Source organism: Onychomys torridus, chromosome 9, assembly GCF_903995425.1.
Source record: "Onychomys torridus chromosome 9, mOncTor1.1, whole genome shotgun sequence".
NCBI lineage: Eukaryota > Metazoa > Chordata > Mammalia > Rodentia > Cricetidae > Onychomys > Onychomys torridus.
In genome coordinates, this window is record NC_050451.1 from 56,409,951 (window position 1) to 56,424,738 (window position 14,788).

General features: G+C 46.0%; 1 protein-coding gene across 1 annotated transcript in view; it reads right to left on the bottom strand.

Moving 5' to 3' along the window:
- Positions 1-14,788, bottom strand: part of Dock5 (dedicator of cytokinesis 5) — a 191,672-nt gene that overhangs the window by 93,627 nt on the left and 83,257 nt on the right. The window contains exons 6-7 of the mRNA XM_036199166.1: positions 4,304-4,452; positions 421-556 (exon numbers count right to left, since the gene is read on the bottom strand). Coding sequence (XP_036055059.1) covers positions 421-556; positions 4,304-4,452 — 285 coding nt within the window. The remainder of the gene's footprint in view (positions 1-420; positions 557-4,303; positions 4,453-14,788) is intronic.

Below are 14,788 nucleotides of genomic sequence, written 5' to 3' on the forward strand. Positions count from 1 at the left end.
CAAAGGTCAGACAAAGACACAGATCCCTTGGAACTAAGTGGGTGCTGGGAACCGAACTCGGGTCCAGAGGCAGCTTTGAATGGCTAGTTTCTAATCTCCCATTCCAGTTATACTCTGTGGATATGCAAGCACTGGAGGGTGGATACCCTTTGTATCTTTTCAAAACAAGTACTATTTTATAAAATAGTTCTGCATTTTTTACACACACACACACACACACACACCCCTACCTTTGTTCCCTTTCCAAATCAGAACACAAATACTGGCCTCATTCTTTCTGACCACTTTTAAAATGAGGACACACGTGATCTTTCTAGGCATTTCTATTTCTGTTGTCTACTACTCCTTGTTTTTGGCACTAAAAACCAAAGCAAAGAAGGAAATGCTAGAAGCTTGACCTGCACCTGGGAGGAAATGTACCTTTTCCTCTTGGATCTTCTCTTCTATCCTTTTTGAAGCAACTTCATGGGCCTTGAAGAGGGCAATAGTGCTGGTGTCGTCTGGGTCCAAGATGTTCCCATTGTCATCACGTACCACCAGATCCAGCCCAAGCATTCTGAAGAGAAAGGTGGTAGTAAGTAGCTCCCCACTCCACTGCCCTCTTTATAGAAGAACCTGTATCAGAAAGCCCAGGGGATCCAGGAGAAACAGGTAGGGACTGGACACCACCCGGGAGTTCCCTCCTTCCAACCTCTACCTCTTTCCCACCTCCAGTAACATAACACAGCTCAGGAGGCCATCCTAGCCAAACCTGCGTGCGTGCATGTGCCAAGGACGCCCAAAGCAAGACAGTAACATTGACTCTGATTCTGACCAAAGCCCTCTTTGCAGTGATTCCCTGGCCCAGTCTCCTGTGATCTGGCATAGTAAGAACAACAAACCCATAGAGCATCCTTCAAAGGCCTTCCCTGATTCCTTACTCAATGTTGTCTTCAAGGAGGAAGTGGTCCTGGGGGCTACTACCCTCTCATAATCCATCTCTCTGCTGACTCCACTGTCATTCACACTGTAGTCTGAACTCTGGCTTTAGCATCTGCTTTCTCTAGGACCCCTTCACTCTGCAAGGCCTAGGCTCCTTCCTGTGTAAATGATTCCTACCCTTGAAGGTTGCCATAAGAACTTGATTGAGATCACAGCAGGAAAACATCTCATAGAACCTCACATACAGTAAGTATCAATGTTAGCTCCCACTGCAGGGAAGGGCACAAGAAAACGGTCAATGAAAGCTCTGTGGGCTGAGCTCAAGCATGCCCCTCTCCTAAGGCTTTTGTGCCCAATGGGCACAGAGGTAGAAAGAACTCGGAGACTGGTGGAAGAGAATTCTGCTCTCAGTCCTCAGCCCACCTTCCAGGCACTGCAGGAGTGAGCTGAGATGTCCCACAGCAACACTCAAGGGCTAACAGCCAGAGGTGCCAAACCCTTGGGAAGAAAGCAGCCATGTCTCACTTCCTTCCTCCCTGCTCTACAGCAACTCTGGACGAGTCATCTGCCTTGGCAGCTTCTTTCCCACGGCGGCCAGACCACCCAGACCACCCAGACCTGAGAGTGACAGCATGCTGGCAGAGCTGGGTCATGGATGTATTGGCAGAGAAACTCTGTTTCCTGAGCTACTTTCAAGGACGCGTGTGAGAAAGCAGGCATGCTCTGCCATGTGGGAGACATTAACATGTTATGCCAGGCCTTGGGGGAACCTCCAGGCCAATGTTACTGTGGCAAGCCCACAAAAGGAGAGAGCCTCATTCTACATTACTGGCTTTCTGACAGATCTGGAGACCGCATGAAAGGCCATGCAGCTGAAGCAGTGACGGTCACCTGGGGACACTTCTCCTGTTGTTATGACCAAAACATACTGACAAAAGCAACTTAGCGGAAAAAGGGCTTACTTTGGCTCACAGTTCAAGGGATGTCATGGCAGACGACCTGAGGCCGGTCACATTACATCATCACTTAGGAAGCAGATGTAGGCTGGTGCTCTGCTAGCTTCTCTTATTCAGTTCCAGGACTCCAGAGAATGGTGCTGCCCCACATTTCAGGTGGGGGTTCCCTCCTCAGTACACCTAATCTAGAAACCCCATCACAGATGTGCCCAGAGGTTTGTCTCCTAGAGGATTCCAGATCCTGTCTAGGAGACATCAACACTGACCATCCCAGAAGACAAGCATCACAGAAGGGATTCACATCTCAACTGCAGGCAGAGTCAGACCTAGAGGTGGGGCCTGTGATTAAGTTAAATCCTTCCCATTGCCTTTGTGACCTGGAAAGAAATCAGTCAAATCCACATCCCCACTAAATAAAATTGGAAAAAATTAATTATTTCACAATAACTACCTCGTAGAGTTATAAGTATGTGATGTGTACAATGGAGGCAGTTTGTGCAAATGACTGAGGTCTGCATCCCATGTTGACTCCAGTTCTTTCTAAATACAGCTTGTTAGAGTAGTGCATTTAAAGACTAGGCTAATGAAATGTATTTTAACAGCGTTGTGAAGGATAAGCAAGAGCCCTGGGGCTGGAGCCATGGGGTGAATGGAGAGACAGAAATGGCATCGGCACCAACTAGATAACCTAAATACCAAATAAACAGCAGCAAAGCTAACAGAGGGCTTCTGAGGTCTTCGGGAAGGGGCTGGCTGAGAGCAGGAATCCCCAGCCATATCCACTGCGGATGTGCAGGAATGGACTGAATTTCTCATGCTGGGAAAGGCAGTGGTACCTGGAAGCTCCAGGTCTACCTGTGATACTTAGGAGCTTGCTGGAGAAATGGACACGTAAATGTGTAGATAGAATTAACGGGCAGGAAGGAAGGATGGCTTTCTATACCAGGGAATCTGAATTGCACCACTGCTAGTCATGGTCCCAGTCCCAGATATCTACTTAATATCCATTGTTGGAATAAAAACATAGTCTTGGACATCTGAAAGGCCAATCACTCTTGGCTTCTCTTTCAAAGGAGAAGCCAGGACAGAAAACCCGTTTTCTCTGCTCTTGTGTCAGCCAGTGGGATCTGAGGGCCAATACAGCGACACCTGACCCAAAAAAGGGACTGTGACTTTTTTCACTGAAATTAAGTATTTTCTAAGACACAAAGATAGTACGTTGTAACCATTATTATTTGACAACTCTAAGATCAAAAGTTTGCAGTGAGCCTAGAGGGCTGTAGGGACACTGGGGGTACTATGGTTTGAATGGGAAACATACCCCACAAGCTCTTATGTCTGAACACTTGTCAGATGGCGGCACTGATCTGAGAGCTTGCACAACCTTTTGGGATGCAGTGCTTAGCTGATAAACTTGGACTGCTAGGGGTGGGCCTCCAGTTCCAGTCTAGAGCACTCTGCTCTCTGGTGTGCCAGGTGAAGGGGCTCTGTCACAGATTCCTGCCACCATCGCCAAGGACAGATGCTGCTCTGCCGCGCCTTCGCCATCACGACCAACTCTACTCTCTGGAACCACGAGCCAAAGTCAATCCTGACTCTCTTTAGTTTCTTCTTCTATCCAGTGTTTTACCACACACAAGAACCCCACCTCCACCCCAAGACACTAATACAGGGAAGGAGCTGGTTAATTGGTCTAGTTATGCAGATTGGTAGGAAAAACAATTTCTAATTTCCTGCTGCATAGTAGCATAGCTATTGTTGGCGAAAACTAACTTTATATGTCAAAATACCCAGAAAGGAGGATTGTAAATGTTCCCAACATGATGAAATGATGACTGCCAACGTGATGGGCATGCCTCATTAATCATCATCATAGAGAAGTGCTTTATACATGTGCCTCGTAAATGCGGATAATGATGTATAATGTGTGAGTACTGCATTTGCTTATTTTCTGTTGTTTTTCAGCCAGGGTCTCATATAGCCAATCAGGCTGCCTTGAACTTGCTATACAGTCAGGCATCCTTGACCAGAACTTCTGAGCCTTCTGCCTCCATCTTCAGAGAGCTGATTGCAGCAACACCACACCCTGTTTATGCTAGGCTGGGCTTTGTGCAAGCACTCTACCAACTGATCTGCTGCCTCAACCTTCAATTTGAAATTGTGGAAAGGATTTTTGTTTGTTTGTTATGCTTTTTGTTTTTCAAAACAGGGTCTTCCTGTGTAGCCCCAGCTGTCCTGGAACTTGCTTCATAGATCAGGGTGGCCAAGAACTCAGATCTGCCTGCCTTTGACTCCGGGTGCTGAGATTAAAGGTGTGCACCACTATGCCTGGCCTTAAAGGATTTTTTAAACTTTCTATGAACAGTATCCGGTGTGAAGGTGCCGGTCACTTCCCACATCTTGGGTGTAAGGATGTCCTGGGTTACCTGTTCCCATGATCGATTTTGGCCGTGACCTTCTTCTTCAGCTCCGCTAGCTCATCCTTGGGGAGTGTTCCAGACAGGATCTGGGAGCGCCACTCAATCAGACTGTAGGTCATTTGCTGCAGCTGGCGGAATAGTGTGACCTTGTTGTTCTAAAACAGGAAAGGACAGAAAGGAAAACAAAGATGTGATGGAGAAAGAATATCTTAGCATAGATTAGCTACAGGGTGTCATTTATTAGGACACATGGTAAGCTGCACACTTCGAGGCATATTTTCATGTTGCTAGGGGTAAGTTTGCCCAAACTACTCTGAATTTGTCCCAAAATGTAACTCTAAAACTGGGTAAACACTTGAAGATTGGTGCTAAATCATAAACCCATCCTAAATTCTGACCATGTCCCTTTCTCCATTTAAAACCCTTTAGGCATCCCACCAGGTATAAGAGGGTTCTTTGTAAGTGCTTTTGTGGCTAGCCTGGACTACATTCCCATCTATATTTTGTATCAATCTACGCCTCAGTATCTGTGCTTCCTTCATGCACAGCAGCGATCATTTCTTCCAAATGTTCCAGAGCCTGTCATCATTTTCTCCACATCAAATGTACCACACTGTCCTTCTCTTTCCAAACTTCTTTTGTACGTACACACTCATATGTGGGGGTGTTCACGCATGCACGTGTATGTGTGTGCAGGTGGGGTCAAGATCAGGGCTCCTCCTTAAAGCGTGATCCTAATTAGTCTTACAAATAAAAACCAGGAGTCAAATACTGGGGTAATAACCTGAAAGATTAGAGAAGCAGAGCAGCAGTCACTGGTGACCTCTCACCTCTACGAATGCTCAGATGGAAATGGGGGGAGAGATCCTGTCTCCTCCTGCCTTATATTCCTGTTTCCATCTCCCAATTGTGCTTCGATTAAAGGCATGAGCCTCCCAAGTGCTGGGCTCAAAGGTGTGAGCCACCACCACCTGGCTCTGTGGTTAACCCTCTGATCTCCAGGCAAGCTTTATTTGTCAGAACACGAACGAAATGTCACATACCACTTCCCCATTCACCCCTCACCTTTTTTGAGGCAGACTCTCTTGCTGAACCTGGAACTCAGTGATTTAGGTAGAATGGTTGGTCAATGAGCCCCAGGGAACTGGAGGTCTCTACCTCCTCAGCTCTGGGATTATTCATGTTTGCCATCACGTCCAGCTTTTACGTGAGCATTGGGATCCAAAAATCAGATCCCCTGCTTGCACAGCAGGCACTTTATCCACTGAGCCATCTCCCCCAGCACCACCAGCTGCCTACTTCTGACTGCAGTCTCAGCTGAGTCTTGAGTTAGCCATGCCTTCCTTTGATTGGAATTTATAACCCACATCAGCACACAGAGCCCTGGAAGACCGTGGCCTAGCTGGCTCTTTTCCTGGATAGGAATCACCCCTTCTGAGTCTGTGTCCGCAAAATACACTGAAGAAAGAATCAAAGTTACAATCAAATAATCTTTTGTATCTCAATAATTTTTCCAGTCAAATACTTGATCTGAGCCATCACCCTCTCAGTTCTATCTAAATAGTTGACTGGACCATTATGTACTCTAAAACAAACCACTAGCCAGTGAGAATGAACTGGAAACAACATTCCTGCCCTGGAAAATCCAGCATTGTGGAGGGGAAGGGCAGTAATAAACAGGTATGCATAGGCATGTATTTACTATGTACTGCGTTATCTTTTTTCCCAGAAGCACTGCGATTGAATTTGAGAACTCATACATGCTAAACAAGCGCTCTTACCACTGAGCCACAACCCTGGGGCTCATATTATTATATCTACACACACAAGATAATCTCAGATTACCAAGAGTATAAGAAAGAAAATGGGAAAATAAGGAAAAGAAACAAGTGAACAAGCTGGGTGTAGTGGCACATCTTTAATCCCAGCACTTGGGAGGTAGAGGAAAGAGTATCTCTGTGAAGTTCCAGCCCAGCCTTGACTACATAGTGAGCTCCAGGGTAGCCAGAGTACACAGTGAGATTCTGTCTCAGAAAAAAAAAAAAAAAAAAAAGTAGACTATGATGCTATACACATAGTGGAAAGGGCCACCTTAGACAGTCAGGAAAAGTACATTATATTTGAAATGTATCAAATACAAAACAGTACAGTACCCCTCATTCCTTATGGACTAAGACGCTAGTGGTTTCTTGTTTGTAGGTAAAAGTCATGATGATGTTATAGGACCGTGTAGTTGTGAAGTTAGTTTGTAACTCATCCGTTGTGTGTCAACCATTGTACTCGGTGTCTAAGCGATTACAACCTGGTTCTACCTGAATGGTTGAGTGGCCCATTACATAGAGAAGGCAGACAATATTGACAATGTAGGGAGAAAGGCGAGAGGGAGTGGAGAAGTGAGGGGTGGGTGGAGACAGTGAGAGGGCATTCTAAGGACTGTCACTATTTCCCTCTTGTTGGTGTTCTCTAACAACTCCAGGAACAGATTCCCAGGCAAAAGCATCAACCAGAACAGAGCTGGAAACATCCACGGTATTTCTGAACAAAGCTTAAATCTGTGGGGAAGAAGCCTGGCCCACAGGTGTGGCAGGGATGAGATTAGTAACTTTTGATAAAAACTTTTGATACAAGTTCAAAGTTCACGGGAACAAAAGGAGGAGGAGGAGGTGCCCAGTTATCTGTGATCTCAAGGGGCTTTATTTACACTGCGGAGCTTCACAATCCAAAAGGCAATTCCTATTGAAGACCAGGAAGGTATTCACATCTTTGTGCACCCTTCTGAGCCGGGCCTTAGAAAGCAGAAGGAGATAGGAAGATCTTGTCTTCATCAACATAGGTAAAACCTCTGCCTTTTTAGTTCAATTCTGCATGAAATGTTCCCATTCCATTGTCTCACAAACTGGGGGGCGGGGCTGGTGGTGGCTAAGCCTACAGACTATGCCTTTCAGAACTGCTGGATGGAAAAGGAGGTTTTCCCCCTTCCCTGTGACCCCTCTACTCCTATAGCTTTTAGTGTGTCCTAGCTGTAATTATGGCATTCATTTCCACACTCAGAGAAAGAAAGGGTTCCGGGGCCCCGGGAAGCCTCTGCACGATAAGGTGCTTTGTCTGGTGGCACATGCTCACAAGTTCTCAGTCTCAATTATATCAGACATTGTCCGTGGCACTTTAATTATTGCCTGTCCATATCAGCCTCGTTTGCCAAGTCCTTCCCCCAAAGAAGGATGAAGACAGCCATTCTTCTCTCCCTCACTGTGCCAAATTCATTCTCAATAGACAAGCTGGAACAGGCCAGAGGAAGTGCGTTCCCTGCTTACTTCAAGGAGCAGGGCTTTGCCCCAACTGCTCTGGGCTAAGCAGTTTGCATCCTAGATGCCCCACCCTGCTCCTCTGGCACCTCATGCATTTGGGGGGTTGGGGGAGGGTAAGCATCTGAGGGCAGAAGAGGAAGATCCTGCACTCCCAAGTAGAATGAGTGTCTCTCCGGTTATCCTCTGCCTGGATTTGGATATGACTTGTCCTCCCAAGAGGTCCCATGCACAGAGCCATTATGGGGGTGGTAGACTTCCTGAGTGGCCCAGTAGGAGGTGATTTAACCACAGCGGGTACTTCTGAGAGGGAATTAAAGTTGGCCTCTTGGACTAAGCTAGTTCTTTTTTAAAAAATCGATTTGTTCTTTGGTAATTTCATATGTAGATACAATACATCATCTTAAGCCTATCCTCTCCACAAGCCCCTCCCCATCTTCCTGAGTTTGCTGTTCTGTAACCCACTGAGTCCAGTTAACATAGCTTGCTAGACTCCTGACCGGTGTTCTTGGCTTGATCTTGAGTAGGTTTTAGGTAGGTAACCACAGCTGCCTGGAGTTCATGAGAGCAATGACCCCTGCCACATCCAGAAGACAGCACTCCACAGTACTCCTCCTAGCCTTCTTAGATGCTTTCTGGCCCCCTTTCACAAGATGATGTTCCCTGGTCCTTGGTGACAATGGGGATAGGGGTGGGGGTGGGGTGGGGTGATGTAGTATAGATGTCTCTTTCTGGCTGAATTCTCCACGGCCTACTTCTACAGTTACTACAGTCATAACCCGTCAGAGAGTCACTTCCTCTCAGCTCTGACCGGTTGATTCTAGTAACTGCTGACAGCAGCAGAAGGCGGCTCTCTGGCTAAGGTGAGGACAGTATGTTCGTTCTTGATAAAGTTGTTAGAAAGAGTGCAGCCCTGGCCTGGGACTCACTCCTGCCTCACCCTGTGAGGTCTTCTCCCTGCACACAATCCTTGCCGTGAAGCAAGCTTCTGTGATAGGACAGGGCACTAGGGATGAACAGATACAGGTGCCCGATCCTGAACATTCCGTTTCCAAAACTGGGAGCAAAACAAACCTGTCCTTTCTGTACAGTCCCTCGGCTCTGGTGTTCTATGCTGGGAACAGAAAATGGACTAAAGGCCCTCCATGCTCTCTTTTGCTTCCTACATCCTACACAACCCAAAGCTGCCCTCTACAGAGCCTCTCCTCCAGAATCTTTGGTCTTCTCCAGGTTAGCCTTTTCTCTACTGTTAGCCATTATCACATCACCTCTGCAAAAGTCAGCACGATCCCGGGATCTAGTAGGAACTTGGGAACAAATCGGATGGCTTAAATTTTTAATAGAACAGTCTGGTTTCAATTTGAGTAGGAAACTGTTACTCCACGGAACATACCCCAGATACCATTTTCTACCAGACAATACAGCCATCCCTCTATCTCACTTGGTGTATTTTTCTAATCCAGATGTTTATCCTTTTTCCTTCTTTGTTAGAATTTCTGGAGAGGAAGACCAAGGCACAAGAACAGATAGCTTTGTCTCCCTTGGTGACAGGAATGCAGCTGTCACCTTAGGAGTACTCCAGAAATCTGGAGGCTGTTCAGACCACGATATTGACTGATCAGGTGTCAGGACACAGGTTCTGCTCACCTCCTCTCCTTCCTCTTCCATGGGGTTTCATGATTTAGAAGAAAAAGTGCCCGAGGGAACATATGGGGACTTGGCTTCTATTTCTAATTCTATCATTAACTTGCTATGTGACTTTGGAAAGATCCCTGCCCAAAGACATCTATCTCCCAATCTATGACAGAGCCATTCAACTCCATTAATCCTACCAAGCAACTTCCTGATTGGCTGCTTCCGACTGCCTCACTTCTTTGCCTTGCTCTGCACACACTCAGTGGGAATTATACAAATGCTCCCCAAGGATGGAGCTTTGCAACGATCTCAAGAAGTCTTTTCCATGTAGCTGTTAACTCCTGGGTCCAGACCAAGTGCCAAGTGAACTATCCAGCCATGCATCCTACCCATCCTTACTCCCTCTTCCCACTCCGGAAAAGCTTGGCCTGCCTGGCAAAGGGTTGATTTTTTTTTTTTTTTTTTTTAAGAAAACATTCCAGCCCTTCCATGTCACATTTTGTTTCTTGTCAAAGCCACATGGAAGCAGAGCTTGTAATTCACAGATCACATATCCTGCCTGAGGATGAAACCAGTTCCGACAGGAGACCAAAGGGAGACAGACCAGTCAAACTGTCCTTCATGTGTGCTGCTGCCGTCCTCAATGACTGACAGCTCAGAGGCGAGCCTTCATCAGCCTGCAAATAAAACCATGGGTGTGACAAGAAGAAAGGGTGACTCAGTATGATGCCCTGCATGCTCCCTACCCCCACCGCTCTACTCCACAGTCCTCCAGAACTAGGGCAGGCACAGGGTTTTTACTTTGGAAGCCACTATTAAGTGAAGGGAGATCAGTCCTTCCTAGGAATACATGTTAACAATTAAATTCCCTGATTCCACGGTGTGCATTACCTTCAGGAAGAAGGAATAGACTCCAGCTCTCAAACGTACAGAAAGAGCAGACTGCCTCAAAAACAAAAACAAACAAACAAAAAACACCTCACTGGGCTGCACCCCGGCGCCATAGGTGGTGAATGGTTGGTGGTGAATGGTTTGCTTATGTCTCAAGCTTCCCAAATAGTCCTGTATTCAAAAACACTTGTCCCACTGTTAATACAATTTTCTCAATTGAGAAAATACCATCCCTGTGACTTGGCATAAATGGCTGTTTATATTAAAAAAGCAGATGGCTCAGCATACCTAGTTCTTGCAGAAGTTCCTAATTTGGTTTTCAGCACCCACATCCAGAGTTTAACAACCATCTGTGACTCCAGCTCTGGGTGGCTGCAAAGCCTCTGCCCTCTGAGGGCACCCACATTTACATCCACATACATACACATGAACACACATTAAAAAAAAAAACCATAACAACAAATAATCCTTTAAAATAAAATGTATATCTAGTCCAATATGGTGTTACATACCTATAATCCCAGCACTCATGAGGCTGAGGCAGGAGGATCAGGAGTTTGAGACTTGGGTACAAAACTAACTGGGTATAGCTAACTGGTAAGTTCGGTCTCATACAGCTGCAGCCATGTCTAAGTCCATGCAACACATCTATCCACATGGCGAGGAGGTTTGTACAGATGTGGGAAGAGAAAGTAAAGGCCAGAGGTCCCTGGCTGTATGTCACATCTGGGGAACATGAACCTCCTGCGGCAGCAGAGGAGAATAGATGGGCAGTGTCAATTCACCTGCCTGGCGGAATGAAGTGATGCCACAGCAGAAGGGAAGCCAGCCATGGTTCATCTCTGCCCCTTCAGGCCCAAGCTGGAAGATGAAGCAATGGCCACAGCGGGGTGGACAAATTCTAGTATTCTTTGGTGTGATGGAGATGTCCATCTAAAGTCAATGGCACTTTGGAGATGCAGCGTGCCAGGTGCTGCCATGGACACCCTATGGACTAACTCTCTGAACTCTCACAGTGAATATTCAAGGCATACATAACATCTAATTTCAATTATATGAGAGGAGATAAGAACCCAAGAGGTCAAGGACTTTGCTTAGGCTGCCAGATCAGCTACCAGCCTCCCAAATCTATGTTTTTTCTGTTAAAAGGCTGTTTGTTGTCTGTGACTATTATTAGCCTTGTGGATTTTCCTGAATATAAAAAATACATACCCTAGCCAGGCAGTTGGTGGCACATGCCTTTAATCCCAGCACTCGGGAGGCAGAGGCAGGCAGATTTCGGTGAGTTTGAGACCAGCCTGGTCTACAAAGTGAGTTCCAGGACAGCCAGGACTGTTAACACTGAGAAACCCTGTCTCAAAAAAACCAAATCAAAACAAAACAACCCATACCCAGATAGGGAGGGAGCCCTCTAAGAACTGCTTGATCTGTCCAGCCCCAGTGTCCACCACCTTGGCCTATCACCAGGTGACCTCACTGATCAAGATGTTTCCTCCTTTCCTGATCAAGCCCTGGAAACACCCAGTACCTGGGCCAACCCAGGGGTAGTTCTGCAGGCAATGATTACCAAGAACTGCTGCGAACGTGCACTCTGAATTCTGGAAATATCTGTGCCTCCTGGACCTGAACCTCGACCAAGAAGACTTGCTATCTACAGCAGACGAAATCTAGCCTGCTCCCAACTGCTCAAGGCCACTCTGCCCAGGATGATTACAGGAAAGAAAGGCAGTGGCCTTAGATAAGTGTGGCACACAGAAAGCAGCTCCTGTATTCCTGGCAGCCACTTCTGGTAAGAGGGAAGCTCTGAGTCAAGGCTGTCCAGTGGGAGGGCCATTGACTGTGGTTACTACTTCCAACTGGGACAGTAGTAACCAGCACAGGTTTGCACCGGTGGTGTCCTTGACCTACTATCTGCATGCACAATGATATTGCTACAGTCCTTTTTCATGCTTTCATGGTTTCATGAAGCTAGGATATGAAATTCTGTATCACTTTTACAAGGTGTCAAAATCCTACAGAAGTTTGGGGATTCTGAATGATTTGCTTAAGATCACAGACCTAGTTTGAACATGACCTGCAGGGAAAAAAACCCACTTCTCAATTAATAGGGGCGTTTGGCTCCTACAACTTATTTTCCCCCATAGCATAAGTCAACACCCACCAGGAAAGACAGTTGAAATAAGATCAGTAACATATTCTCAGGAGGAAAGAGGGACCGTGGGGAGGCTCTTGGGGACAAGCAGCCTCTTGCCTTCTCTTCACTCTGGGTGAGGGGTCCCATCTCCTCAATATGGATGTCTCCCTCCCCATTGTGAGGTATTTCTAACTGTTTCACACTTTATAATTGCTAGAACCAAAAGACAAACATTTCTGGAATAATCCAGCGACCTCATGGCTGGTTAGTGGGCTGTATTTCTCCCTCCTAGAAAACACTGGATAAACAATGTAAATGTCCATGACACTAGACAGAAATAAGCAGAACCGGGAAGCACAGAGAGACAGAATTCCTGGGGCATCCTAGAGGTGGTTAACAACGTCACTCAGAATACCCAGGAAGCATAGAGAGACACAGAGTTCCTGGGCATCCTAGAGGTGGTTAACAACGTCACTCAGAATTCCTGATTGAAAGTTGAGAGAAGGAATTCCTGCAGATGTAGCTTGGCAGCAGTATCCTTGCCTAACATGTACAGAGCCCTAGGTTCAGTTGAATACTAATCTATGGGAGGAAATAGATGGGAGTATGAACATAGCAATGTATTAATGTATGCTGGCAGAGCCCACATTTATGTTTACATAGAATGAAGGAACACATGTGCAGAATCCCAAAACAAAACACTAAAACACACCCAGGGAGGAGAGACTTGGAAACTAGAGATTAGAGGGGTTTTTTTTTTTTCCCCTTTTAATACTTCCCAGTGAAACAGCATATTTGAGGTTTGCTACTTTATATGAGAAAGACAATCAGAAATTCTGCCTGAGATGAACTGTTAATGTCTTGGGAAAGGGGCTTGGGGAGCCAGGGTGACTAACAACAAACTCACTGCTGTGGACTGCTCCTCAGTGGATAAGCAGGTATCCCGAACACCATCAGACCCCAGAGCAGGCAATGACTAAGCACCGCACACCACCAACACCTTTCCTAGCCCATCAGGAGCAGCTATAACACGCTTACAAGTTATCTTGTCAAATTTCTAAGATGGAAAAAAAAAAAGTGTGCTGTCCTCTGAGAGAGAATTAAAAAAAAAAATCAATTAATTCACTAGGCTTTGCACTTAAAACTCAATTCTGCTATTAAATGAGTAGGTGTGGGAGCTAACAAGGGAAATGTTCAAAAGTGCTCATCAGCCCACCACCCTGGAACTGCCGGGGGGTGAGGGTGGGGCATTGGCAGGACAGGCACATGGTTCTATTCCTCATTCTTATTTCTCTCCCTCTCACTGCCTCTCCCTTCCCTCCCCGCTCCTCTCCCCCCATCCCTCTCTCTCTGTTTGTATCTGTCCGTCTGTCTGGTTATGGAAACCAGGGCCTCATGCACACCAGGCAAACACTCTACACTTCCCGCCCTATTTCTTAATTCTTTTCCCCTGAAAACGTGTCTCGATAATGTGTGGCTACAAGAGGACACAGTGAAGAAAATGAGTCATAAAATCATCTCTTAGAGAGAGAGAAAAGGTCTTTTTAGTCACCCTTTCTGTACTTACACATGACATAAACAACAGGAACAGAAACTCCTTCCAAAGTACAGGGTGAGGACCCCTTATTTGAAATGATTTGAAATGCCTGGGATATGAGAAGTTTTCTGGGTTTTTTTTTTTTTTCAATTTTTAAAGTAATATTTACATAGACCTAATGAGATCTCCTAGGGATGGCACTCAAGTCTAAATACAAAATTTGTCTATGATTCATCTTTGCCTTCAGCAACAACGGCCTCAACAGAATTTAACACAGTCTCAAGATGATTTTTGTACAGACAGGAAGCTTCACACAAGAGGCCAAGGGTAGGACAGACTTTTCTACATGTGTTATCATGCATGTGCTCAAAATGCTTTGAGTTTTTAAGCATTTTGGATGCTTGAATTTAATATTAGATTAGGAATGCCCATGGTTTGCCTAGGATGCAGTTTGAGTCATGTGCTGAAAGGTTGGCCTCCAGCATGGCATTGTTAAGAGGTAGTAGGATCCTGAGGAGTGGAGATTCCTGAGAGGCTATTGCAAGCACCAAACTCGTTAGGTATCTGGAGAGGGTTCTCATACATGAGGTGTCTCTCCATGCTCTGCTTTCCTGTCATTCCATCTGAGTGTTCCCTCACATGAGCTACTGCTACTGTGACACCATCCACCACAGGTACCTGCCAGAGCTGAACCAACTCCTATCATCAGGCCCTTGAGCCACAGGGACTATGGTATAAAGCTGTCTCCTTTCTTTGTAAGCTGCTCTCCCTCAGGAATTTCATTACAACATCAAAACCCAGCCAATGCAGGATACTCAGCCTGTACTTACCTCATACATTTCTCCACTCAACAATTTCCACAAAGAACATTAAGGAATAAACCCACGTCCATGCAATTTGCCACCCATCAACCCTCTATATCCACCACAAAGCAATCAATTAACCAGAACGGGAGTGCTTTCAATGTAAGTACAAGGTGATCAATGGAG